General features: G+C 51.5%; 1 protein-coding gene across 1 annotated transcript in view; it reads left to right on the top strand.

Moving 5' to 3' along the window:
- The window catches only part of GREB1 (growth regulating estrogen receptor binding 1), a 144,848-nt gene that overhangs the window by 116,355 nt on the left and 4,073 nt on the right, over positions 1-24,420 (top strand). The window contains exons 18-29 of the mRNA XM_068563969.1: positions 472-811; positions 2,167-2,282; positions 3,574-3,773; positions 5,413-5,502; positions 8,319-8,941; positions 11,740-11,842; positions 14,112-14,270; positions 15,614-15,756; positions 17,986-18,147; positions 20,556-20,760; positions 21,641-21,815; positions 23,424-23,642. Coding sequence (XP_068420070.1) covers positions 472-811; positions 2,167-2,282; positions 3,574-3,773; positions 5,413-5,502; positions 8,319-8,941; positions 11,740-11,842; positions 14,112-14,270; positions 15,614-15,756; positions 17,986-18,147; positions 20,556-20,760; positions 21,641-21,815; positions 23,424-23,642 — 2,535 coding nt within the window. The remainder of the gene's footprint in view (positions 1-471; positions 812-2,166; positions 2,283-3,573; positions 3,774-5,412; positions 5,503-8,318; positions 8,942-11,739; positions 11,843-14,111; positions 14,271-15,613; positions 15,757-17,985; positions 18,148-20,555; positions 20,761-21,640; positions 21,816-23,423; positions 23,643-24,420) is intronic.

Below are 24,420 nucleotides of genomic sequence, written 5' to 3' on the forward strand. Positions count from 1 at the left end.
TTAGGATGGTCCCCCCAGATCTGGGGTAAGTGGTAGCTGCACTTACATACTGATTACTGATGGTTCTCTTATTGCCAGTGGGAACCTGGAGCAAATTACCTAACTCATGGAAACATAAATTAAGCTGATGATGGGCATTTATTTTACTCATTCATCTAGTCATTGAACAGATGTTTATTGAGCAGCTAGTATGCGCCAGCAGCAACAGCAAAACTTTGCTTGTTTCTCAGCTGGAAATGATAAAGCAGTTTTTGACTTGACTTCTAAGGAAGACTTCAATTTCAGGTTGTAAACAGCCAGCTTCAAAAGGCAACACCACTTGTTTGTGATCCAGGAGTTGCCTGTGCCCGAGATGGCAGGTGTCTGGGTTACTTGTTTGCCCCGGGAAGGCCTTTCTCTCTCGGAGCTCTCTGGGCATCCTTGGGGGTGGCAGCCCTGGGTCACGACGTGGTCTCTCTCTGTTCCTTGCAGGTTCCCCCGCCTGCACAGCGCGGTGATCCGGACCTTTGTTCTCGTGCAGCACTACACGGCCGCGATGATGGCCGTGAGCGGCCTCTCTCAGATGAAGAACTACACATCGGTGGAGACGCTGGAGATCACACAGAACCTCATCAACTCCCCGAAGCAGTGCCCCTGCGGCCACGGGCTCATGGTCCTGCTGCGGGTGCCCTGCTCCCCGCTGGCGGCCGTGGCCTACGAACGGCTGGCCCACGTGCGGGCGCAGCTGGCCCTGGAGGAGCACTTTGAGATCATCCTGGGCAACCCCAGCTCTGGCATCACCATCGGGAAGCACTTCTTGAAGCAGCTCAAGGTGGGACAGGAGTGGGGAGAGACTCCTGGGAGGGCGGTGGGGCGGGACCACCAGGGGGAAGGGAGGAGAGGGAGTGGGGTGGCGACAAACTCCTTAAGGTCCCATCGCGGTCCATCGGTCCATCGTGGCCTCTGCATACCGGCCCACCCCTCCAGCTGCCTCTCTTGCCACGTGCCTACCTGCAGCTTTCAGTGCAGCTGTACCACATTACTTATAAAAGCTGCACCCCCCCAGAACACACTGCTCTTTCAAACTTCTGGGTTGTAGCTTGATTTTATTTCTTTCTGGGGATTCATTTCTTCTTCTTCTTGTTTATTTAGCTGATGCCTATCAATCTGCAGAATTCAACTCAGTGTCTTTTTTTTTTAATTTTTTTAAATTTATTTATTTTTGACTGCGTTGGGTCTTCGTTGCTGCGCGTGGGCTTTCTCTAGTTGCGGTGAGCAGGGGCTACTCTTTGTTGCAGTGCATGGGCTTCTCGTTGCGGTGGCTTCTCTTGTTGGAGAGCATGGGCTCTAGGCATGCAGGCTTCAGTAGTTGTGGCTCACGGGCTCAGTAGTTGTGGCACGTGGGCTCAGTAGTTGTGGCTCGCGGGCTCAGTAGTTGTGGCATGCGGGCTCAGTAGTTGTGGCTCACGGGCTCTAGAGCGCAGGCTCAGTAGTTGTGGCACACGGGCTTAGTTGCTCCACGGCATGTGGGATCTTCCTGGACCAGGGCTCGAACCCGTGTCCCCTGCCTTGGCAGGCGGATTCTTAACCACTGCACCCCCAGGGAAGTCCCCAGCGTCTTTTCTTCTTTCAGGAAGCTGCCCTTCCCCCTACTTGTCCCCCCGCACCCCCCCAACCTGGGGCAAGTTCTGTTTTACCTGCCTGTCATCTGGCTCCTCCCCCAGCAGAGAAGGGCAAGGACAGCCCCACACATCTCAGCCCCCCAAACTAGCACAGTGCCTGGGCCGTAATCGCCTTTCACTAAACGTACAGGTGACGGAGGCTGCAAAAGGGTTAGGGTAAGAATACTGAGAGAATAATTGGGAAGGAACTGTGAAGGCACAGCCCCACAATGGAGAGAACATAGTACCAAATGTTAGACAGTTGAGGATATACACTGTCTCGCAAAGAATCAGGCAGTCAGTTGGCAGATATTTCTTGAACAGTTGATAAGTGCCAGGCAGTGTTCTGTGTGGCTGGGAGTCCCGTGGTGAAGCCAATGGTATGCTTGTTTGCAGTTTAAATTTGATAAAAATCCAGCGAGGCATTGCAAGAGCTTTAAATCAGCAGAAGGATATCAAGGTTCCCTTGGAGCTGGGCTGGTTGGAAAGTAAGAAGTCTTACAGCTTTCTTTTTAATTACCTGCAGATGTGGCAGAAAATTGAGGATGCGGAGTGGAGGCCTCAGACATACTTGGAGTTGGAGGGCCTGCCTTGCATCCTGATCTTCAGTGGGATGGACCCACATGGGGAGTCCTTACCGAGGTGAGTGGGGAGGGACTGTGCACCTGGGGGTCTCTGAGGAGCCAGTTGCCCGGGCTCGCCGCTGGGGGCTTTGCCAGGTCAAGCTTCCCCTGCCCGACTCTTGGGAATGCCTTCACATCAAAGTCATCATAGATGTGTATCTTTATGGTGACCGTTTTCTAGCAAATGTCAGTGAAATGCGTCTGAGGCCTGGGCAGCTTTTCCTAATTCTCAGACAGGCACCCCCCGGGCTCGTGGTGGGGGATGTGGGGACTCTTGCCGGGCTCCGTGGGTGGAGGCCCTGTAGCCGATGAGGAAGCTGAGGCTTACAGAGATTAAGCCAGTGCGCCGCATGGCGGACTCCAGGGCCGCCCGGCTTCTTGCCGCTTGGCCACACGACACTTACGCAAGGGCCACCTCGCGCCGCGTACTCACAGGCCGGGTAAAAGTGTCCGCACAGGGTTCAACCTCGGTTGTTGCCGTGTCACGGATCAAGTCTTCTATTCCTCAGCTCCATAAGGACTAAGACAATGTCTTAGTCTATCTTAACGTTGAGCAAGCATTTACTTTTTGTATCAGGCACCGGGCTAGACTTTTAATCTAGCATTTGCACCTACGACCATAGTATTACTCCCCTGTTTTATAGATGAGCAAATGAAAGGTCATTTGCTTTAGTAAAAGCCTAACTGCACCCCCCATCTGCCTGTCTCCAAGCCCTTTGCTGTTCCCCCGCACAGCTGTGAGCCCTGCCCCAGCCTGCCCTCTGTGCCCACACCTCCACGTGTGTCGTGACTCATTGGCGTGTCTTCCCAGGCAGACTCTCGTTTCCAGTATGGCGATGACTTGCATCCTCTCCCTTGCATGGGGCATAGTCTTGGGCACATTTTAAATGTTGATGGAATAATCAAATATCCACTTATTACATATATTTCTCCCAGCAGTGCACGGAGATGGTTATTAATATTCATGGCCATCTTTCATTTGAAAAAAATCTGAGCCTCCAAGAAGTTGCCCAGCTTGTCGAGGGTCTGTCGCCAGGAAGTGGCAGGGCAGGGGTTCAAGCCGCATTTTTGTCTGACCTGAAAGTCAGTGTTCTTTGGATTCCAAGCAGCACGGGGCTAGATCCACGGCAGGGGCCCCCAGAGACTTGCAGTCAAACAGACGTTGTTGCTCAGGGGTCCCAGTGATGCTGTTTGCTTCTCCGTTTGCACGAGTCCTAGGGGCCTAATGAGGAAGGCAGGGTGCTGGTCCCCAGCGCAAGCGGTACCTCCTCTGTAGAAGGCAGTCGAGCCCTTCTTCCGTTTCCTCCCAGGTCTCTGCGGTACTGTGACCTGCGGCTCATAAACTCCTCCTGCCTGGTGAGGACGGCACTGGAGCAGGAGCTGGGCCTGGCCGCTTACTTTGTGAGCAGCGAGGCTCCCCTGGAGAAGGGGGCCCGGAGTGAGGCCTTGGAGAGCGACGCTGAAAAGCTGAGCAGCACAGACAACGAGGATGAGGAGCTGGTGACGGAAGGTGGGGAGGGCCGGTCTAGACACCCGTCCCGCACGCAGCGCGGCCCTGGGCCCGTCTGCTGGTCAGCAGCTCCCGATGAGAGCCATCTGGACACGTCTTTGGGGGAAATCCCTCAACGATTTCAGATTTTGCTTTCTCCCCCTCATTTTTGGTGATGTGAGAAAATGGAAATCCCAACAGGTTCTTCGTAGCTCTAGAATTCTTAAAGAGTAGGAAGAAAAATGGAGATTTCCTAGGCTTTAAGTTCATGCCTTGTTTGAATTGCTGGCGGAATTACTGCCTGGTTTAAGGTTCACTCGCTTGTTTCCTGTATGTGAATTAACAGGATCTGTCCCTTATTGAGATTTATGAAAACAGGCTAGTTTCGTTTGCAGACATCAAAGTTCAACGCCATGTATTTTAACAGGACACATAAATCGGAGCAATGCAAGGCATTTGGCTGTAGTCAACAGGATAGCAAGAGAAAATAAAAAGCTGCTACTACAAATATGCAAGGCATTCGTGGGGTTTGGTGTAGCAGAGAGACAGATGGAGAGCTGGAAGATGAGGACGCTCTTCCCCCTCCATCTCTGGCTATGTGGCTTTGGACAGGTCACGTCACCTCTCCAAGCCTCAGATGACTCGTCTGTAAAGTGGGGTGGAAAGACCCGCCTGGTGCTGTAGGAACCTTTCACAGATGAGAATGGGACCCTGACATGAAACTGCCCGTGGAGTGAATCCACACTCCTGGAATCTCCCGACCCACCTCCATCTTTTCCCCATTCGTTCCTCTTGGCTTCCGGCCCCTACGCCGCACCCCGGGCTCTTGGCCACACTCATCTCATGAATGTGCCCTGCTCTGTCACCTCTGGGCCACACAGGCGTTCTCCCGGCCACTCGAGTTCCCTCTGCTCCGCGCTTCACCTGGAAATCCCTGCCGGCCCTTCAGAACCGGGATCAGGGTAACCTTTCCCAGGATGTTTCCCTGCTCCTGCTTCTCCCTGCTGGGTGGGCACCTGGCCCCTGGGCTCCTCCCTCTTTGCTCTCCTTACTCTGTCCTGTAGCTGTGACCCCTGGGCCGGAGCCTCACTGACCCACCAGTGCCTCACTGGCCTGCTCTGTGTTGTACACCTGTCTCCTCAGCACTGCCTCAGAGGAGGATGCCTGGGAACGTGGATGGATGGATGGATGGATGGAGGGATGGATGGATGGAGGGAGGGAGGGATGGATGGATGGATGGATGAAGGGATGGATGGAGGGAGGGAGGGACGGACGGATTGGAGGGATGGACGGATGGAGGGATGGACGGATGGAGGGATGGGTGGAGGGATGGATGGATGGAGGGATGGAGGGAGGGATGGAGGGATGGACGGATGGAGAGTTGGATGGATGGAGGGATGGACGGATGGAGGGATGGATGGAGGGATGGACGGAGGGATGGATGGATGGAGGGATGGAGGGAGGGATGGACAGATGGAGGGATGGATGGAGGGAGGGATGGCTGGAGGGATGGATGGATGGAGGGATGGATGGGTGGTTGGGTGGTGGGTGGACAGATCAGAGATGATATGTGTGAATGCACTTTGTAAACTGTGAAGTGCTGGGGGAATGTACAGGACCGTGATTACGAGGCCTCTTCAGTGTGTGTGTTTTGAACCAGGCTCCACATCAGAGAAGAGGAGCCCCGTGAAGAGAGAACGCTCCCGCTCCCATGACTCCGCGTCTTCATCCCTCTCCTCTAAGGCATCCAGTAAGTCTCCAAGGGGTAAAGATCCCACAATTGGACCATTTTAGTTTTTTGAGATTTCAAAGAATGAAAAGAGATCCTTTATTTTCAACTAGAACTGGAAAGAGAAGGGATCTACGAAGAACTGGCCTTTCTAGAGAGTACGCGTCTTTCTGGACTTGGGCGGGGAGTGGGGGGTCCTTCCCGGGAGGAGGTCGTGGCCTCTGCCCCTGCAGGGCCTGTGCCGGGTGGTGTCAGAGGGCCCTCCCTCTGTGCTCTACAGGCAGCTGTTGGTTTGGGGAATCAGGGGAGAGGAGCTGGGTGAGTGTTCTTGTCGAGTCTGAGGGCGGAGAGAAGTGGACACAGAAGACTTCACTGGGGGAGAAATAACAAAAGTTAGCAAGTGTCACTGACCCCTGGACCTGGACCACACTTTGGTGGAGGGAGCGGGGAATGTGGATGAAGCGCTCCAGGTCTCTGCTCTGAGGGATGCCTCGGCCTCAGGAGCAGTCAGGACGGGCACACGTGAGACATATCGCATGTCTTCCCACCACAAGCATTTACGGAGAACCTACTCTCTACCTGGCTCAGGGCATTGAGAGACCAATTAGATATGGACCTGCTCTCAAGGAAACCATTGTTCCTTTGGACCAGGTTATGCTGCAGTTAGGGGCTGCTGTATTTTTTCTGCACGCATATTCACACCCGTGAGGTGTTACGGTTATGCATATGAGGAAGTAATTAATTTTGTCTCAGGTGGGGCAGATTTAGGGGTAGGGTGTGATCCCTGCAGGTTTCAGAGAGCAGCTGGCCTTTGGGCCTTGCAGGAGAAGGCTTTCCAGTGCAGGAGAAGGTATTCCAGGTGGAGGAGACTTCACAGGTAGAGGAGGCTTGGGGCCTGAAGGCGTGTGTGGTGCTTGGGTGCAGTGAGTGGTCCCAGGGTTACAGCTCAGGGTCAGGGCGTGGCTGCAAAGGTCGGAGCACATCCGGGGGTTTGGCTTGGGGCCTTCTTTGGTTTCCTTTCTCCTTCCCCCTCCCCACCTGCCCACGGATAACAGTGGGCCGGTGGTGGGGCTCTCCCTCACAGGTGTGCACAGAGGGAGTGAGACGAGGCCTCCTTAACATGAGCCTGGTCTCTGTGGTAGAAGAAAGGTCTGATTTACAGGCTAGAGTCGGTCAGAAAAGCCAAATGCTGCAGCCTGTTATCCTTCTGCCCCAAGCACTAGAGGGAGCCCAGGGTACCAGGGGGGCACCTGAGGAGTGGATGATCTGTGCCGTTAGAATAGAGAGGTGTGGTGCTTTGTTCTTCTCTGATCCTGGGCTGACAGCTTTCTAGAAGGTTCTGGCACACGCAGGTCTGTGCAGTGTCTTCAGGTGGAGTAGATTGCCCAGGCTGCCAGCCAGCCTTCCCTTCCGGTGAGGTGACTTTTTATAATTCCTCAGAGGGTCCTGGGATCTTAGGGGTCTCTGATGAGATGCTTCCTGTGTCTCTGATGAGATGCTTCCCGTGGCCTTCGGTGTAACTCCCACATTTCAGGAGGTCCAGGGAGGGGAGCCTTGGCCACAGGAGTCAAGAGCGGGGGGCGGGGTCAGACGAGTCAGCCTGGGAGGGGCTGGGTCGCTCTTTTATAGACTGACAGTCCCCCTGGACTCAACCGGGGCAGAATGACTGAGGTCAGGGCCGGTGGACGGAGAGAAGCATCATTGTGGATCTCCGTCCTCCGGGTCCTCCCAGTCTGGGCCTCACAACCTAGCACGTGGGTGGAAACATTTGGGTCCCCGTGGTCTACTTTTGGAACCTCATGCCCCTTTCACGTCCTTTGTGGCCACCTGTCCCTCCCCCGGGCCAGATGCCCAGGTCCTCATAGCCTCCCCGACCCTGGTCCTTAGCTCGTCCGCTGCCTCTGAGCTGATCACCTCGGGTGGCTTGCCGGGGGAAGAGGCGATTTAGCAGGCGTCAGGCCTTTAGCCTAGGGGGACAGGCCACTGCTGCATTTCCTCTGTCCACGAGCAGCCTGTAACCAAGCAAGACGCAGGCCGCGGGGCTGAGTCAGAGCCTTGCTGGGGAGCTGGGATCCAGTGGGGAGGTTGGCCGAGCGGTGTGGTGCGCAGCACGCAGGCTGAACCAAGTGTCGTGGGGCGGGGTCTGGGGAGGGTGGCCTGGGAGGCAGCTTCCCTCGGCTCTGGGAAAACAGCAGAGCTAAGACAGAGATGTGGTTCCCGTGGAGCCTGAGGTCCTCGGGGTTGCTCGGAGCTGGCACGCATGCCCCGGGCAGATGTGGCTGGATTGATATGAAAGACAATGCTGCTCCTCGGTGTCCGGGGACCCACACTCATCTTGCCTTTCAACGTGGTCCACGTGGGGAAAAGGGCAAAAGAAACCCCGTGTTTGGATAGCGGCTGTGCGTACTGCATTTTCCGTCTTGAGTTCTTCTAGAAGTTAAGTGGTCGTAGCGTTAGAGTCAAGCCTTTTCAGTCCTGTGAGTTTTGCTGCTTTGAACCAGAAGCACCACTGTGCTGTGCAGAGGGGAGATCGGAGCTCCAGGACCCACCTGCACAGAAGCGGGAGTGTAGGCTGGGCGCTGCAGGTGAGGGTTCTGGAACAGATCGGGCGGGGGGTGCAGAGGAGAGGCCTTTGCAACATGTATGGGGCCAGGGAGCCGTGCTGGCTGTCTCCCCGCGGTGCCTCTTGGCTTTGTCAGAAGGACAGAGTCTGTATTCAACCAGAGGTGGGACGGCATTGACGGAAATTCCCAGTCGTTGCAGGTAAGGGGAGTTAGTGCTGCAGAAGCAGGAGCGGCGGGTCCGGGGCCCTGACTGACGGGACCCTCTCTCCCCAGGCTCAGCGCGGTGCGGCGAGTCCCCGGCTCAGGCTCAGCCGGTGGGGCCCTCGCGGGGGGACCGGGCCCGCTCGCCTCAGCCCTGCGGCCCCGCGGAGGAGGGCAGGGCCCCGGGAGAGAGACAGTGGCTCCGGGCCGGGCGGGGACCGCCGGCGGTCATCAGCAGGCGCAGGCCCGGGCCGGCCCCCCAGCCGGACCCCGGCCTCAAGACCGGCCAGTGGAGCATCCAGGTGTCAGCGCCCTCATCATCCTCCTCGGGCTCGCCCTCCTCGTCCGCGATGCCCGCCGCCGGCCCGCTCGTCCTGCAGGCCGCCCAGTGCTCCGCGAGCAAGGCCTGCCGGCGGCCGCCTGTAGTCTTCCTGCCCAAGCTGGTGTACGACATGGTCACGTCCACGGATGGCAGCGGCCTGCCCAAGGCCGCCTCGCTCCTGCCCTCGCACTCGGTCATGTGGGCCAGCTCGTTCCGGCCCCTGCTCAGCAAGACCATGACGTCCACAGAGCAGTCACTGTACTACCGGCAGTGGACGGTGCCCCGGCCCAGCCACATGGACTACGGCAGCCGCGCCGAGGGCCGCGTGGACGGCTTCCACCCGCGCCGGCTGCTGCTCAGCGGGCCCCCCCAGGTGGGTGCCGCCCCGTGCGCCCGGGCTCCACGGGGCTTGTGTTCGCGCCCGGAGGCAGGTTTGGGGCTTATTCGTACCTGCCTTCCCGCGGTGGAATCTCGGATGGCCCTAAGTGGGCAGGTGGATGGCTGGGTGACCTCCACCCTCTGACCCCAGTTTCCTGCTCTGCGTGGCGTGTGGGTGGAGGAGTTCTCTGCGGGTGCTTCTTGCTCCTTCAGACAACGATTCTGCATTTCCCACGTGATTGCATTCGGTCCTCATGGCCAGTCTGCGGTTCCCTCCCACTCTGACAATGGAGGCCAACCCCTGTTTCTGCCCTGCAAGATTTTGGTGAAACTGAACAGGGAGGTGAGAAACCTGTCTCCACCTCCCAGCTCTTTGTGTTTTTCTGACAACAAAAGACCGTTTCACCTGTCAACGTGGGAGAAACCTGGGCGGTGTGAGTGTCAGGTGTCGTGAGCATGTAAGGAGGACGCACGAGGTTGGTTTGGGGTCTTGGGAGGGGGCTCGGCCAGACAGGGCAGGGCTGGAGGGTGGGCCCTACAGTGAACTGCCTGGGCTTGGATTCGGACTAAAACATCACCGGAGCCCTGGGCCGGTTCCAGCCTTCTCTCTGCCTCACTGTCCTCATCTGAGAAGGAGGAAGATGATAGCCCCTCTATCACAAAAACAGGAGTGCTAAACAAGAGGATAATTGTAGGGCACCTGGAACGTGGCCTGACCCCTGGAAAGCATTGTTACTGTCGCCACCATCATCACTGTCCCAGTTCAGGACATGTTTCCTTTTCACACCGAATGTTCATTCCCCTGCCAGGTACCTACCCCAAGAAACACAAACCCACAAAAATATGTATAAGAATGCTCATTTTTGTATTGTTTACAGTAGTTAAAAAACAGACTGGAAGCAACTTAAGTTGCATTGGTCAAGTTTGGTTGAATATATTTGAGCACAACAGTATTGTGCAGTTCAGCCACAGAAAGTTTGAACTACTCAGTAGATCTTTATATACTGACACTGAAATTTCTCTAAGATATTTACATTTTAAAGATCAAGTTGCAGAATAATATATACATGGTGTCATATCAATTATGAAAAAAATCAGCGTGTGTATGTGTCTGCGTGTGTGAAAATATCTAAAAAATCCCTGACAGGAGAGCTTGGGGGCGGGGGGGACTGGAATTTGTGACCATTCTACTTTATTATTGATCTGTACTTCTTGAACTTTTAAATCAGTATATAGTGCTTTTCGTAAGTTAAAAAAATAGGAAAAAAATAAAATGTTTTTAAAAAAGGATTCCTGGTTTCTCCATACCCCTCACATTACTGAATGTTATCAATCTTTAAAAATTTTTGCCTTTTTGATAGGGGAGAAGTAGTATATTTCTAGTATAATAGTGAGGGTGAATATATTTTAATATACTTATTGGTCATTGGTACTTTTTTTTTATTAATATTTATTTATTATTTTTTTTGGCTGTGTTGGGTCTTTGTTTCTGTGCGAGGGCTTTCTCTAGTTGCAGCAAGCGGGGGCCACTCTTCATCGTGGTGCGCGGGCCTCTCACTGTCTCGGCCTCTCTTGTTGCGGAGCACAGGCTCCAGACGCGCAGGCTCAGTAGTTGTGGCTCACGGGTCTAGTTGCTCTGTGGCTTGTGGGATCCTCCCAGACCAGGGCTCGAACCCGTGTCCCCTGCATTGGCAGGCAGATTCTCAACCACTGCGCCACCAGGGAAGCCCCCATTGGTACTTCTTTTACAGTGACTTTCTGGTTTTGTTTCTCTTATTTTTCCTTTAGTCCATTTGATTTTTATTCTTTTGCTTTGTTCTTTAGATTATAAATTTTAATCCTTTGTCAGTTATATGTATTGCATATATTTTCTCTAAAGCTCCCCCAGTTGTGTCTCATATTTTCTTTTTAAACGGGTCAGTTATTTCCGGGACTTCCCTAGCAGTCCAGTGGTTAAGACTCCGCGCTTCCACTGCCGGGGGTGTGGGTTCCGTCCCTGGTCAGGGAGCTAAGATCCCACATGCCGTGCGGCACCGCGAAAAAAATAAAAATAAAAAGTTAGTTATTTCCATTCATCAGCATTTGTCAAATACTTGCTGTGAGCCGGGCGTTGAGCTAAGAACTTGGAGAGCACATTCTTAGCGCACCAGGGTGGAGGGAGGCGAGGATAGCCCACAGGTACCCACATAACCAGTTGTGAACTCAGTGAACTCAGACCAATAGTATACGGGCCTGGTGCTGGGCTTGAGGGGGCAGGGGACTGTCTAAAACAAGAAGAAAGAGAAGGAAGAAGAGAAAAATCATTTTATTTCTTTTCCTGGCCTTAGGAGGAGAGAAGTGTGATGCCAGCCTTTTATGTCCCGCACAGTGAATTGTGTTGTCTTACTACAGCTATATCAGTTAATATAAGATAGCACTTTGCAATGATGCAAGACTCTTTTAAGACATTATTGAAATGTCAGTTCATTTTTTTTTTGAAGCAACCTTTGTTCTGCCCCTGATGGAGTCCTACTTCTAACAGCTTAAACAATGTGGCCAGTTAAAATCTGGAAAGACATATGCATGATTTATAAGCAGGTGGGTCTCCTGCCCACGGGAGTTCATCTCTCTGCCTGCCATGCTTCTTCAGGCCACATTTTCCCTCAAATGACTTTGCATCCCCCCAGCCCTCCTTTTAATTAGGTGAGATGGTTAAAAGAGGTAGAGGAGTGGAGGCGTGTCAGGTGCTCCGTCAGCGCCTGCACGTAGGCAGGGCGTACTGAGGCTGGCTCCTGTTTTGCTGTCTCTCTACAGATCGGGAAGACAGGCGCCTACCTGCAATTCCTCAGCATTTTGTCCAGAATGCTCATTCGGCTGACCGAAGTGGATGTTTACGATGAAGAAGAGATCAATATCAGTGAGTTACCTGCTGATGAGGCTTGGGCTTGGAATCATCTTTAGTCGGTTTCTCAAGTGACTTCCGCTGTATCTTTTACTTTGAAGATGGAATTCTCAGATTAATGATCTGACTCCTCCCAAGGACCTTGTAGGGCTGCTTTTATCTTAACCTTGTAGCCGTTTTGCTCAGTCCTAGAAGAGTGCCTGGGAGGCCTTGGTGGGAGATAAAATTACGATACTGAAAATACCTGCTGTTTACTGCCACCTTCCAAAAGTCAACCACTGTGCTAGATAGTTTACGTAAATCACCACATTTCATTTCCTATGCCACACCAAGCGATGGATACTGTTATTCGGTTCCGGAATAACGTGTTCAGGGGTCCAGCTAGGAGGTGGCAGAGCTGGAACCAAACTAGATTTCTTTGCTGCCTCTAGAAAGCGGGGTTGTCCATCAGGGGAGGGTTTCCCTCTCAGGCTCCTGAGCGCATAGGTCAACATCTTGGGGCAAAATGGAAACATATGCTATGCAGGGAATAGCCTTGTCTTCTCATTCACAGAACAGAATTTACCCTGATTAAGGTAAGACTCTTTGAACAGCTGTTTCATGCTTATTGTAGAATACCTCCACCATTTCCTCTTCCAACGCCCCTCCAGTGGCTCAGAAACTTGGTCTGCTAAAGGAATCCATTGCTTTGGGGATGAAGATTTGTGTAAGGAGTCGTGTGTTGTAAAGAAGGGGCCCCAGTAAGCTTGTAACAGCACTTGTATTATGTACGTTTAAGCTGTACAGCTGGATGATTTGATACACGTATACATTGTGAAGTAATCACTGCAATCACGCTAATGAACATTTTCATCACCTCACATAGTTACCGTGTTCAGCAGCATTATTCACAACAGCCAAGATATAGAAACAACCATATGTTGTCCATTAATGGACAGACGTCCATCAGCAGTTGAGTGGATAACGATGGAGTATATACTGGCAATGTATTCAGCCTTGACAAAGAAGGAAATCCTGTCATTTGGATACACAGAACTTTTTTAGATGCTCTTGCTGTGTTTGAGTTTTGACTTGGAGAAAATTTAGAACCAAGGAAGCCCATCCAGTCCTTGGTCTTTCCGTTGAAGGAGAAGGGAAAGAGGCTCTTCATCGAAACTCTGAGCTTTCCACCGTTTCCCCACAGTTTGAAACCATTTTACAAATGAAAGTCAACAGGTGTGCTGAATTTCTGTCTCCTCATTTTGTTGGATATACCAATGATAAAGATAGGATTTGAATCCAGTTTGTTAAACTTCAAAGCCTCATTTTCTTAAATACTCTCTTATTGCCTTAGGTTTCTCCTTGGCAAAATGTGTGTAATTTCTGTTTTACAGGATGTTGTGAAGATTAACGGATGTTACACATATGAAGCACTGAACACCTATTAAATACAGAATAAATGTTCCTCTCCCTCTTCTTTCCTTGTTTTTTCCGTTTCTTATGGACATATACTCTGCCCATATACATATATATAGTAGGATACATTGATATAGATATATAGATATATATCAGTATCGTCTATACTATATATATGTCATATCAAATATGTAAAATCAATATGATGTAAAATGATGTTGATCAATTGATGTAAACTCAATATGTTACATAAGTTTGAGTTGGACCAACTAGATTTTTTTACCTTTTAGCCAACAAGCATTTAGTGAGCACTGTAGACTACACCAGTTACGATGTAGGGTGATAAACACTGCAAATGTGAAAATGTGGATTGGGCCATGAGTAGTGGTGGCATTCAGAAGGGAGAAACCAGTGTACCTGAGCATTCAGAAGAGGCTTTCTAGAGGTGAAGTGATAGGAGTTGGGCCTTACTGGCTGGGTAGCATTTAGATATAAGAGCAAGAGAGAGAACTACATTAAGTTCTGCCGGTGGTGAGGACCAGTGTGGTATATTTGGGGGATGGTGCTGGGGAGAAGCCCAGAGCCCAGGGGTAGGTATACTGCCAGGAGTGGAAGTTAGTGTAAGTTAGAAGAGCAACCCCATCCCATAGGAAACACAGCATAAGGCTGTTTGTCTGGATAGAGATAGATCTGAATGCACCTTCTTGCTGAATTAGAACAATCCTGAAAATGGGACGGGTGCCAGAGTATTTGAGATCCAGTGGAGTTCCCCTGGTAACCTGTAGACTCAGTATCAATTCCACTCCTACCGTCATCCTTGTGTACATTTGACATAAATCCTTCTCACTTCCTGTTTTGTCATATATCTGTGTTTCTACTGATCCTGTAGACCTCAGAGAAGAATCAGATTGGCATTACCTCCAGCTCAGTGACCCCTGGCCGGACCTGGAGCTGTTCAAGAAGTTGCCTTTTGACTACATTATTCACGACCCGAAGTATGAGGATGCCAGTCTGATCTGTTCACACCATCAGAGCATAAAGAACGAAGGTCAGATTTTTAAATCTCTTGCTGCCACCTTCTTCCAGAGCACGTGGGAATAGCCTCTTAAAGGGATGAGCTGAATTTTGTTAGTGATGAACTTACCTGGTGGTGGTGAGTGAACCAACAGTGCCTGGTGGAGAGCTGAGGTCGCCACCTCACCTGGCAGGAAGGGCTCTTCACGGACCTCACGAGGGGAGACTCACGGCTCGGTTGGTGCTGAATAACGGTGAGGACCCTCTTGGTGGTTTATCATGATCGGAGTATTCTGAAGGTTCTGGTCAATAGAGGAAAGAGACATGTATGTTTCTCTATGAATTTGGATTGTAACAAAATGCACCGATTTCCCTTTCTGCCCTTGGTCTCTCATTTTCTCGCTCCTTCTTCAGGGACTGCTAACTTCCACAGTATTATGACCCTGCTGGGTTTCAGGGTCACTGGCAGCAAACATCGGACGTGAGTGGCCGGTGTGATCATAAGCACTGACTAGGGAAGTTTGGTGAATGCAGCGTGAGAGGAAAATACTCACCGGTCTCCTTGTCAAACCAATCATTTTATCTTCGTTGTTCTCAGAGCAGATCACTTTTTTTTTAAAGATTTATTTTATTTATTTATTTGTTTTATTGGCTGCGTTGGGTCTTCCGTTGCTGTGCACTGGCTTTCTCTAGTTGCAGCGGGCAGGGGCTACTCTTCGTTGCGGTGCGAGGGCTTTTCATTGCAGTGGCTTCCCTTGTTGTGGAGCACAGGCTCTAGGCACGCAGGCTTTAGTAGTTGTGGCACACGGGCTTCAGTAATTGTGGCTCACGGGCTCAAGAGTGCAGGCTCAGTAGTTGTGGCACACGGGCTTAGTTGCTCCGTGGCATGTGGGATCCTCCCGGACCAGGGCTCGAACCCATGTCCCCTGCATTGGCAGGCGGATTCTTAACTACTGCGCCACCAGGGAAGCCCAAGCAGATCACTTTTACTGAAGGTTTCTTCACATAGCAGACCTTCTCGAGTGGAGGTTGACTGTTAAAATCTTAATTTTGCTAAGTCATTTGAAAACCTGGAGGTGATGCATGTGCTTTACAGTATTTGCATATTATGTTGGCGATCGATTTACATTGTCACGTAGCGAATCCTTGAATATGTTTATGAACCATGCGTAGGCGCATGCATAAGACGCCATGTGAACGTAGCCTTCAGTTTATCCCACTGAGACTCTGTCCTTTCTGACCAGCTCAGTCACCTGGGGGCAGACAGGTGAGAGGTGACCGCACAAAGTCCTGTTACCGTGGTTCCCTGTGAGTAGGCAGGGGAGAGAATGTGGGCTGTGCCTCCTGCTGTTCTTTAATGCTGGGGATTTCGTGCAGACAGAGGGACACACCGGAAGCCGGAGGACCTCTACGTGCGGCGCCAGACGGCGCGGATGAGGCTCTCCAAGTACGCGGCATACAACACGTATCACCACTGCGAGCAGTGCCACCAGTACATGGGCTTCCACCCCCGCTACCAGGTAGGACGGAGCCCCCGCTCCAGCGGCACCTCCCATTTTACACTTAGTATTTCTTTTCATCTCAGACCCAAACGGGGAAAGAGGAGGAGGGGGCAGCCGGAGCTGACGGGAGCCAGTCAGACACCTGTGCGGCAAACTTTGTTTTTTACATACTTTTCCCCCATAAATTGTTATGTACTTCGTGCATTATATGTATATTCACGTATACAAGTGCATATACATCATATTGTACACAATACATAATATGTATAATCGTGCTTTATTTACCCCATGCTTATAAGCATTTACATTAAATCATTGGTATTACGTAGTACATATATTTATTAATTGTACATAGCTCATAAGTCAGATCGATTCCAGTCAATATGCATATCATAATGATTTATTTACGGTTCAGCCAGCACCATATTATCACTATCACATGCATGAAATAAAATACCCATCATCACAACCCTTATTCTCACTATTATCCTATCAGTAGGAGGCCTTCCACTGCTGTCAGGATTTACACCCAAATGAATAATCATCCAAGAAATAACAAAAAAATAACAACATTGCTTTACCTACACTGATAGCTATTACAGCATGAGTTAATTTATACTTCTCTATACGACTTACATACTCATATATACATGAGTCGATGCCCCAGAAAGGCCCAAAGGTGGCAAGAGCATTGGCCTGCTCTGTCCATCCCCTTTACAGAGGGAAACAGCAGACAGTAGCTTTAATTTTCCCGAATCTGCTTGGCCTTGAGCTCAGCTTCCACTGAAGTAGCACCTGTCTTCTTTTAGCACAGATTTTTTTAAACGATGTAATTTTACCGTAGACGAAATTAGAAAATACATATGAGCGGTTTTTCAAAGGATTAAAATAATCAGAAATCCTATTTGCTGCAGAATAATTCTCCTAACATTTTTTCCCTCGGAGATGAAGCTTTTCTTTCAAGGCAGAGAAACATATAAGTGAAAAACATTGTCTTGATTTTGAAATTTAAAGACCTGGAGAGACTCAAAGGGTTCATTCAGTCCCTGGTCACTTCAGGGTCTGCAGTGAAGGAATGAATGAAGCATGAGGGAGAAGGACGAGGGCGGGTTTGAGCTCTGGCCGGCGAGCCGGGTCTGTGTGCAAGCGCTCGGGTCTGGAGGGCCACACTTGCAGGGGACGTGAAACCAGGCCCTGTGAGGAGCACTGAGGGGCACACGCTGGCCCCCTGCTGGCATTTCCCTGCCTCTGCTTGTTCTCTTCTTCTTCCTTCATCGCTCAAGGCTCCCTGAGAGGAAGTCTTAGGAGATTCCTCAGTTACGACCCTCCGTGTTCCCTCCCCAGGTCAGAATCTGTTTCTCCCTCATCTCTGCTCTCAAAGTAGAGCCACAGTAGGACTTCACAGCCGGTGTGTCCCGGCCCGCATTGGCCCTCCCCTGGCCCCCGTGGTTCCCGGGAGGGCACAGCACAGGCTAGCTGCACGTCTGCAGGAGGGGCTGTCAGATGGAGGCTGAGGGTCAGGGAAGACCCCTCTGTGGACGCCTGAGCTGAGAACTGAAGGAGGCATAAGCGTGGCCTGGGAAAAGCTGGGCTGGGGGGTCGCACCAGAGAGCAGTGCGGGCACGGTGACTAGGTGAGGGGAGGGCTCCTTGGACAAAGTGACTGGAGGTGAGGCTAGACTGGGGATCGGAGTGAGCCCAAGACCCGTGGGTGTCAGTTTCCACGTCCACCAAGGGGGGGGTGAGGACATAGGGTTGTTAATTGCTTCACAGATTGTTAATTTTAACGCCAAGGAGACGGGAGGGGGCCTGGACGTGGTGCGTGAGATAGAAGCACACAAGTTCGCAGTTACTGTCTTACTGATATGCTGTTACACATAGTACCTATGGTGGGAAGATAACCTTTGTTACAATTAAAAATGTGATCTGGCACGTGAATGCTTTAGTTGGTAACCCAGCGCACCTCGGGGTCGAATCCAGCGTCGGGTAGGGCTGGGCGGCAGAGGTGGCGTTGCTGGGTGAAGCACGGTCAGCACCAGGACGGGAGCAGCCGCTGGCCGAGCGGGTGTGGCCTCAGGTGTGTTTGTCCCCTCGCGAGACCTGGGCGTCCACACTGCGTCCTGGCGTCAGCCTGGGGCAGAGGTGGCAGCGACCTCTGTGTAGTCATGGCCACGGCGGGCCTGGGTTCTTCTGGGAAGTCAGGCCGGACTCTGATGGCAAGCTCTGTCCTTTCCCCCTCGCACCTCAGCTCTATGAGTCCACCCTGCACGCCTTTGCCTTCTCTTACTCCATGCTAGGAGAGGAGATCCAGCTCCACTTCATCATCCCCAAGTCCAAGGAGCACCACTTTGTCTTCAGCCAACCCGGAGGCCAGCTGGAGAGCATGCGGCTGCCCCTCGTCACGGACAAGGTACTGGCTTCGAGTCCCCGGGGGTCAGATCAAAGTGGCTGCAAGCGACCACTGAGCTGGAAACCCAGAGACTGTAGTTCTTGATGAGTCGGGCACATGGGGTGGGGTGTGGCGGGGAGAGACGAACATGGTGACTGAACTTGGAGGCGGCTGGGGAGCACGTGGGCTTTGTGGTCACTCAGAGTCAGATTTGAGTCACGTTTGAGATCATGCTGTCGCTGGACGTCTCTCAGCCGCAGTTTCCTCATCTGTAAGCTTTGGGCAATAATAACTCTTGTAAAAGCTTGTGGTGAGAACTGTATGGAATAACCAACGTCAGGCACCAGCACAGTACCTGGAAGATAACAAGGGCCAGTAAATGTTCGTCCCTTCCACTATCTTTTCTTTCATGCTGTCTCTTGTGGAACATTTGAAACAGGCTAAGACGGCAGAATAGTATAATGATTCCCCCAGGGCTGATAACCCAACCTCAGCGGTTATTCACTCAAGGCCAGTCTTGCTTCATCAAGCCATCTCTCTTCACCTGCCTTCCTGTGTTACTTGGAAGCGAATCTCAGACATTGCATCATTTCATTTGTAAATATTTCAAGGTATATCTCTAAAGGAGAAATCTTCTCTCTTCCGAGGAGGTTGTTCCTAATAATCCATCGTCTCTCTGGCCACCGTTCTTAGGGGCGCTTGGTTTGACAGTTCCAGCCTGACAACCTCAGAGTCAACCTGCCACCCCTTCCCCAGCCTCAGCCCCAAGGACCTTGTGTACAGCGCTGCTGTTCCTTCTCCAGAGGGCCAGGCATGCCCAGAGCTGAACCCAGCCTTGCAGACCCAGCAGGCTATTATCAAGAATGAAAACATTTGTAAAGTGGCAGTGAGGCCTTTACTATAAGGTGCTTGAGCCTTTATCAGTTACTCCACTAGCTTTTCCAGGTGGTTCCCATCAGAACTGGTTATGAGGAACTTCCCTGGTGGCGCAGTGGTTAAGAAACCGCCTGCCAATGCAGGGGACACAGGTTCGAGCCCTGGTCAGGGAAGATCCCGCATGCCGCGGAGCAACTAAGCCCATGAGCCACAACTACTGAGCCTGCGCTCTAGAGCCTGCGAGCCACAACTACTGAGCCCGCATGCCACAACTACTGAGCCCGCATGCCACAACTACTGAAGCCCGCACGCCTGGAGCCCGTGCTCCGCAATAAGATGAGCCACCGCAATGAGAAGCCCGCGCACTGCGATGAAGACCCAACACAGCCATAAATAAATAAATAACTTTATTTAAAAAAAAAGAACTGGTTATGAGCGCCAGCTGTATGCACAGCTTTGTAGCAAGTACTTTGAGGAATCGAGAAGGAACGGAAGACCTAGCTGGAAGCTTGGCCAGCGGAACCTATTGCTGAGAAAAGAGTGAAAGAAAACACAGTTATTTATATAAAAGATCCATAGCCTGAGTGTATGAGCAGCTAGGCTGTATGGCTATGATAGAGGGATTTAAGTCATACAGGAATAACGTGTACTCAGAGCACGATGTTGGGTGCTAATAGGAGAGGTTAATGAATCTGGGTAATCGATATATACCTGTTAGTTTTGCTCACCTAACAAACCATTTCCGAACAAGCATGTACTTAGCTTCTGATTCTGTGGGCCAGCAGTTTGGACTCAGTTCTGCTGGGTGGTTATCCTGGGGTGGCTTGCTCTCACTTGTGTCCGAGGTTAGTTACCAGGTTGGCGGGGGGCCGGCTGGGCTAGGGACGCCCATGTCTGTTCCCTGCGGCCTCTCCTTCTCCAGCAGGCTAGCCCAGGCTTCTTCCTGGGAGGGTTCAGAGAGAAGGCAGAATGTGTCAGGCCTCTGGAGGCCAGGCTTGGAACTGGCGCGCTGTCATTTTTACTGCATTTTATCCATAAAAGCAAGTCCCAAGGCTAAGCCAGATGCAAGGAGTGTGGAAATAGATGCCATCTTTTGATGGAAGGGGCTGCAAAGTCACATTTTTTTTTTTTTTAATTTACTTATTTGTTTTTGGCTGTGTTGGGTCTTCGTTGCTGCACACAGGCTTTCTCGAGTTGTGGCGAGCGGGGGCTACTCTTTGTTGCAGCGCGCGGGTTTCTCATTGCGGTGGCTTCTCTCGTTGTGGAGCACGGGCTCTAGGCGCGCGGGCTTCAGTAGTCGCGGCCCGCGGGCTCAGTGGTTGTGGCTTACGGGCTCTAGAGCACAGGCTCAGTAGTTGTGGTGCACGGGCTTAGTTGCTCCGCGGCATGTGGGATCTTCCCGGACCAGGGATCGAACCCGTGTCCCCTGCATTGGCAGGCGGATTCTCAACCACTGCGCCACAAGGGAAGCCCCGCAAAGTCACATTTTAAAGGGAGGGGGATAATTGTGGCCATGCTGACAAACACTGCTTCTTTATGCCCGTACTCTGCAGAGTCACGAATACATAAAAAGTCCGACGTTCACTCCCACAACTGGCCGTCACGAACACGGGCTCTTTAACCTGTACCACGCGATGGATGGTGCCAGCCATTTGCACGTGCTAGTTGTCAAGGAGTACGAAATGGCGATTTATAAGAAATACTGGCCCAACCACATCATGCTGGTGCTTCCGAGTATCTTCAACAGCGCTGGAGTTGGTAGGCCTTTTTAAACGTGCCCCACTCTGTAAACTTTCTGTGAATGGAGACTTGAGAGAATGTTCTAGATGTCGACGCACAATGGGAGAGTCGTGAGTTAAGTTTTATTTGGGGCAAAATGAAGACTAGAGCTTGGGAGACGGCCTCTCAGATAGCTCTGAGGAGCTGCTCCAATGAGATAAGGAGGGAGGTCAGTGTATATGGGATTTTGATGAAGGGAGATGCATGCAGCCAAGCACACATGTTGGCAGAGGAATGCTACTGGTCACTGGGAGCAGATATCTCTGTTAGTGATTTTAGTGCTTTTCTAGTTAGGAGACGAGGCAAGAAATGGGGCTCATAAAATCGCCTCCTGAAAAATATCTAACTCTCTGAAGGCCTGTTCTGCCAGTTTTTCCCAGAGCACAGACTGCCTCCTTCCTGATCGCCACCCTGAACTCCTTTCAGGGTGTGCTGAAGGTCAGCGACTGCCGTGGCTGCTGACCGCATCCTTGTACAGGCAGATGGCGAGAGACAGTTTTTGTCCGCGTAGAGATGAAAAGACCTTTCTCATTAAGCTTTTTGGCGTTTAAAGCTATTTTGATTTGACTATTCTTTTTGTCTTCGATGCTTGGTTATTGATTTATTCACGTTCTCAGCTGTTAGAAAAGCAAGGAGAAAGCGATGTGTGTGCAAACTGGAGAGGAGTGTTTTCTGCCCTAGAATTCTACCAAGTCAACAGCCTATAGTGGGTGGATGAGGGCTGCAGATCAGGACCCCCAGGAGCTGGTGGGGCGGGGGCCTCGATGGGCTTCCATCACGTTCTCTCCTCACTGGGGCTTTGTCCTGGCTGGTCGTCGGCCTGGGACTGACCTGAGTCGGGGTCGTTTGCCCATTGCAGGCGCCGCCCATTTCCTGATCAAGGAGCTGTCTTACCACAACCTGGAGCTGGAACGGAACCGGCAGGAGGAGCTGGGGATCAAGCCGCAGGACATCTGGCCTTTCATCGTGATTTCTGATGACTCCTGCGTGATGTGGAACGTGGTGGACGTCGACGGTGCTGGGGAGAGAAGCAGGTGAGAACCCACACGCTCACCCCACCAGTAAGACAAGTGCACACGCTCTCTTCTCAGTGGGGGATTCTCGTCCGCCCTTCGAGGACCCCAGAGGGCGCCTCATGCTGGAAGGTGTGGTGTGCAGTGGACAGAGCCCTGTGTGTGGTGGGCTCACGTTCCAAGCTTTACTTTGAGTTCTTAATTTAGAAAATGTTATTGAGGTGTAATACAACAGAAAATAATGCAATATATATTCAACATCAAATATATGCGAAAAGGAAAGAATAATACATATCCAGGTATTTTCACAAACAGAACACACACACTTGACAAACTCCCTGATGAAGAAACAGACCAGCACTGGCACCCCAGAACCTTCTCGTCCCTCCTCCCTCCCCCCAGCCTCCTCCTAACGTGAAGCTCTATTTTTATTTGCTGTGTGACATTAGGGAAATGGCTCGTTTTGGGGTTCTAGATTCCTCGTCTTTCAAAGGGGCACTTAAACTTGTGCTAGAAGTTTGTTACAAGGATTAATTAAACCATGAACTGTGTGCCCGGTCGTGGGCAGTGGAGCAGCACAGTGTAGGAAAGGCTCAGGAGATCCAGCTGCGTCTGAACATCATTGGGAAAATATTTCTGTGTGGTTTTACCATGAGCGTTTCAACTTAGCCTTTATTCTTGGCTTGATTTTTTTTTTTTTTTTTTGAGAAACAGCTTGACTTTTTGGCTTGTTTTTTTGAGAGGCAACTTTTGAGGTTGGTCCACCTCTTCTGTGTTAGTGAGTCCTAATGTAACAGTAACCATTAACACCACTGCTCTTCTAGAAAAAAATGTTTTCTGTCTGATAGAGCTGCACACGCATGAGGACGGCAGTCACCGTGCTTTCAGTATTCTCAACTGTCACGCTTCCGAGGGCAAGAGCTCGGCTAGGGCAGCGATATGGAAGAGAACCGAGCTTTTCCCTCTGCCTTTCTGAATTTCGTTCTGCAGCAGCCGTTCAAGTCCTGGCATGTCAGAGCTGGCTGGGGCCTTAGAGAGTTTAGTTGAAGCCCCTCAGTTGGGGAAAAGGAAGCTGAGATGCAGAGAAGTTGAGCCAGTTCCCTGGGTCTCACAGACAGAGCTCTTGTCACCCCAGCTCCCAGCCCTGGGGTTACTCCCTTCAGCAGCCCTCCCTGGTCGTCGGGTGGCCCTCACTGTCTTCACGGACTTCAGTCACCGGCAGGGTGGGGTGGGAGGTGTTTACACGCTGCCTCCTTCCCTCCCCCCACCTCACTTGGAATTGACACTGGAAACGCGAGGTGGTTTGGCAGAGGCAGAGATTGTGGGCTCCGGAGACAGACGACACCGTTCAAGCCAAGCTGTCACGTGACACTGGGCAAGTTATCCAGAGCCTCTTTTTCCTCATCTGTAAAATGGGGATGATATGCCTATGTCATAGGATTGCTGGGAGGATCGATGACAGTGAATCTGAAGTGCTGGGCACGGTGCCTGGTGGTTGTGATGGGTTCCTTCTGCACCACCCCGCCCGGCATGTTCAGGGGAAAGCAGCATCCTGGCCAGCCTGGTCCAGAGGGCCTTGCTGTTGTCTGCATGTCAAGCGAGGGATGTCCGTCTCCTTCCTTCGAACAGGGAATTTTCCTGGTCGGAAAGAAATGTTTCCCTGAAGCACATCATGCAGCACATTGAGGCTTCCCCCAACATCACTCACTACGCCCTGATCGGCATGCGCAAGTGGTCCAGCAAGACCGGGAGCCGCGAGGTGCGCGAGCCCTTCTCCCGCTGCCACGTGCACGACTTCGTCATCCTGAACGTGGACTTGACCCAGAACGTGCAGTACAACCAGAATCGGTGAGCTCCTGCGCCACCTTGGCTGTCAGCTCAGCCCACGGTCCCAGGGCCCGCCGTGAGGGGCAGCCTTACTCCTGGCGGGTGGCTGCTCCATCCTTGCCCTCCAGGGCCAACGAGACCAGAGCATTTTCACCCGTAGCATTGGCCTGGTCCCTTGCTTGCAGCCCTCATGGGTTTTGTTTTGTTTTTTAAATGGGAATTATTTATTTATTTATTTATTTATTTTTGGCTGTGTTGGGTCTTCGTTTCTGTGCGAGGGCTTTCTCCAGTTGCGGCAAGCGGGGGCCACTCTTCATCGCGGTGCGCGGGCCTCTCACTGTCGCGGCCTCTCTTATTGCGGAGCACAGGCTCCAGACGCGCAGGCTCTGTAATTGTGGCTCGCGGGCCTAGTTGCTCCGTAGCATGTGGGATCTTCCCAGACCAGGGCTCGAACCCGTGTCCCCTGCATTGGCAGGCAGATTCTCAACCACTGCGCCACCAGGGAAGCCCCCTCGTGGTTTTTTTTGGTATTTTTGTTGTATAATTTTAGGGCAGATTTGCCTAAGACCATTCAACTTCCTTCCTCAATTCACGTGGTACCTTATTTCATGACTTAAATGCTACTGGGTGTTGTTTCTCTTGCTTTTTTGGCTCCTTCTCTGAACACATCACTTTTTAGGAGCGTTAGCACTGAAGGAAACTGTAATTTCCCTGTGTCACTCTCTACAGATGTATGCAGAAATGCTCATCACATCACGAGAAGAATCTAATCACTAACGTTTATTGAGCCCTCTACCTG

The sequence above is a fragment of the Eschrichtius robustus genome, chromosome 15 (genome assembly GCF_028021215.1).
Source record: "Eschrichtius robustus isolate mEscRob2 chromosome 15, mEscRob2.pri, whole genome shotgun sequence".
Lineage (NCBI taxonomy): Eukaryota > Metazoa > Chordata > Mammalia > Artiodactyla > Eschrichtiidae > Eschrichtius > Eschrichtius robustus.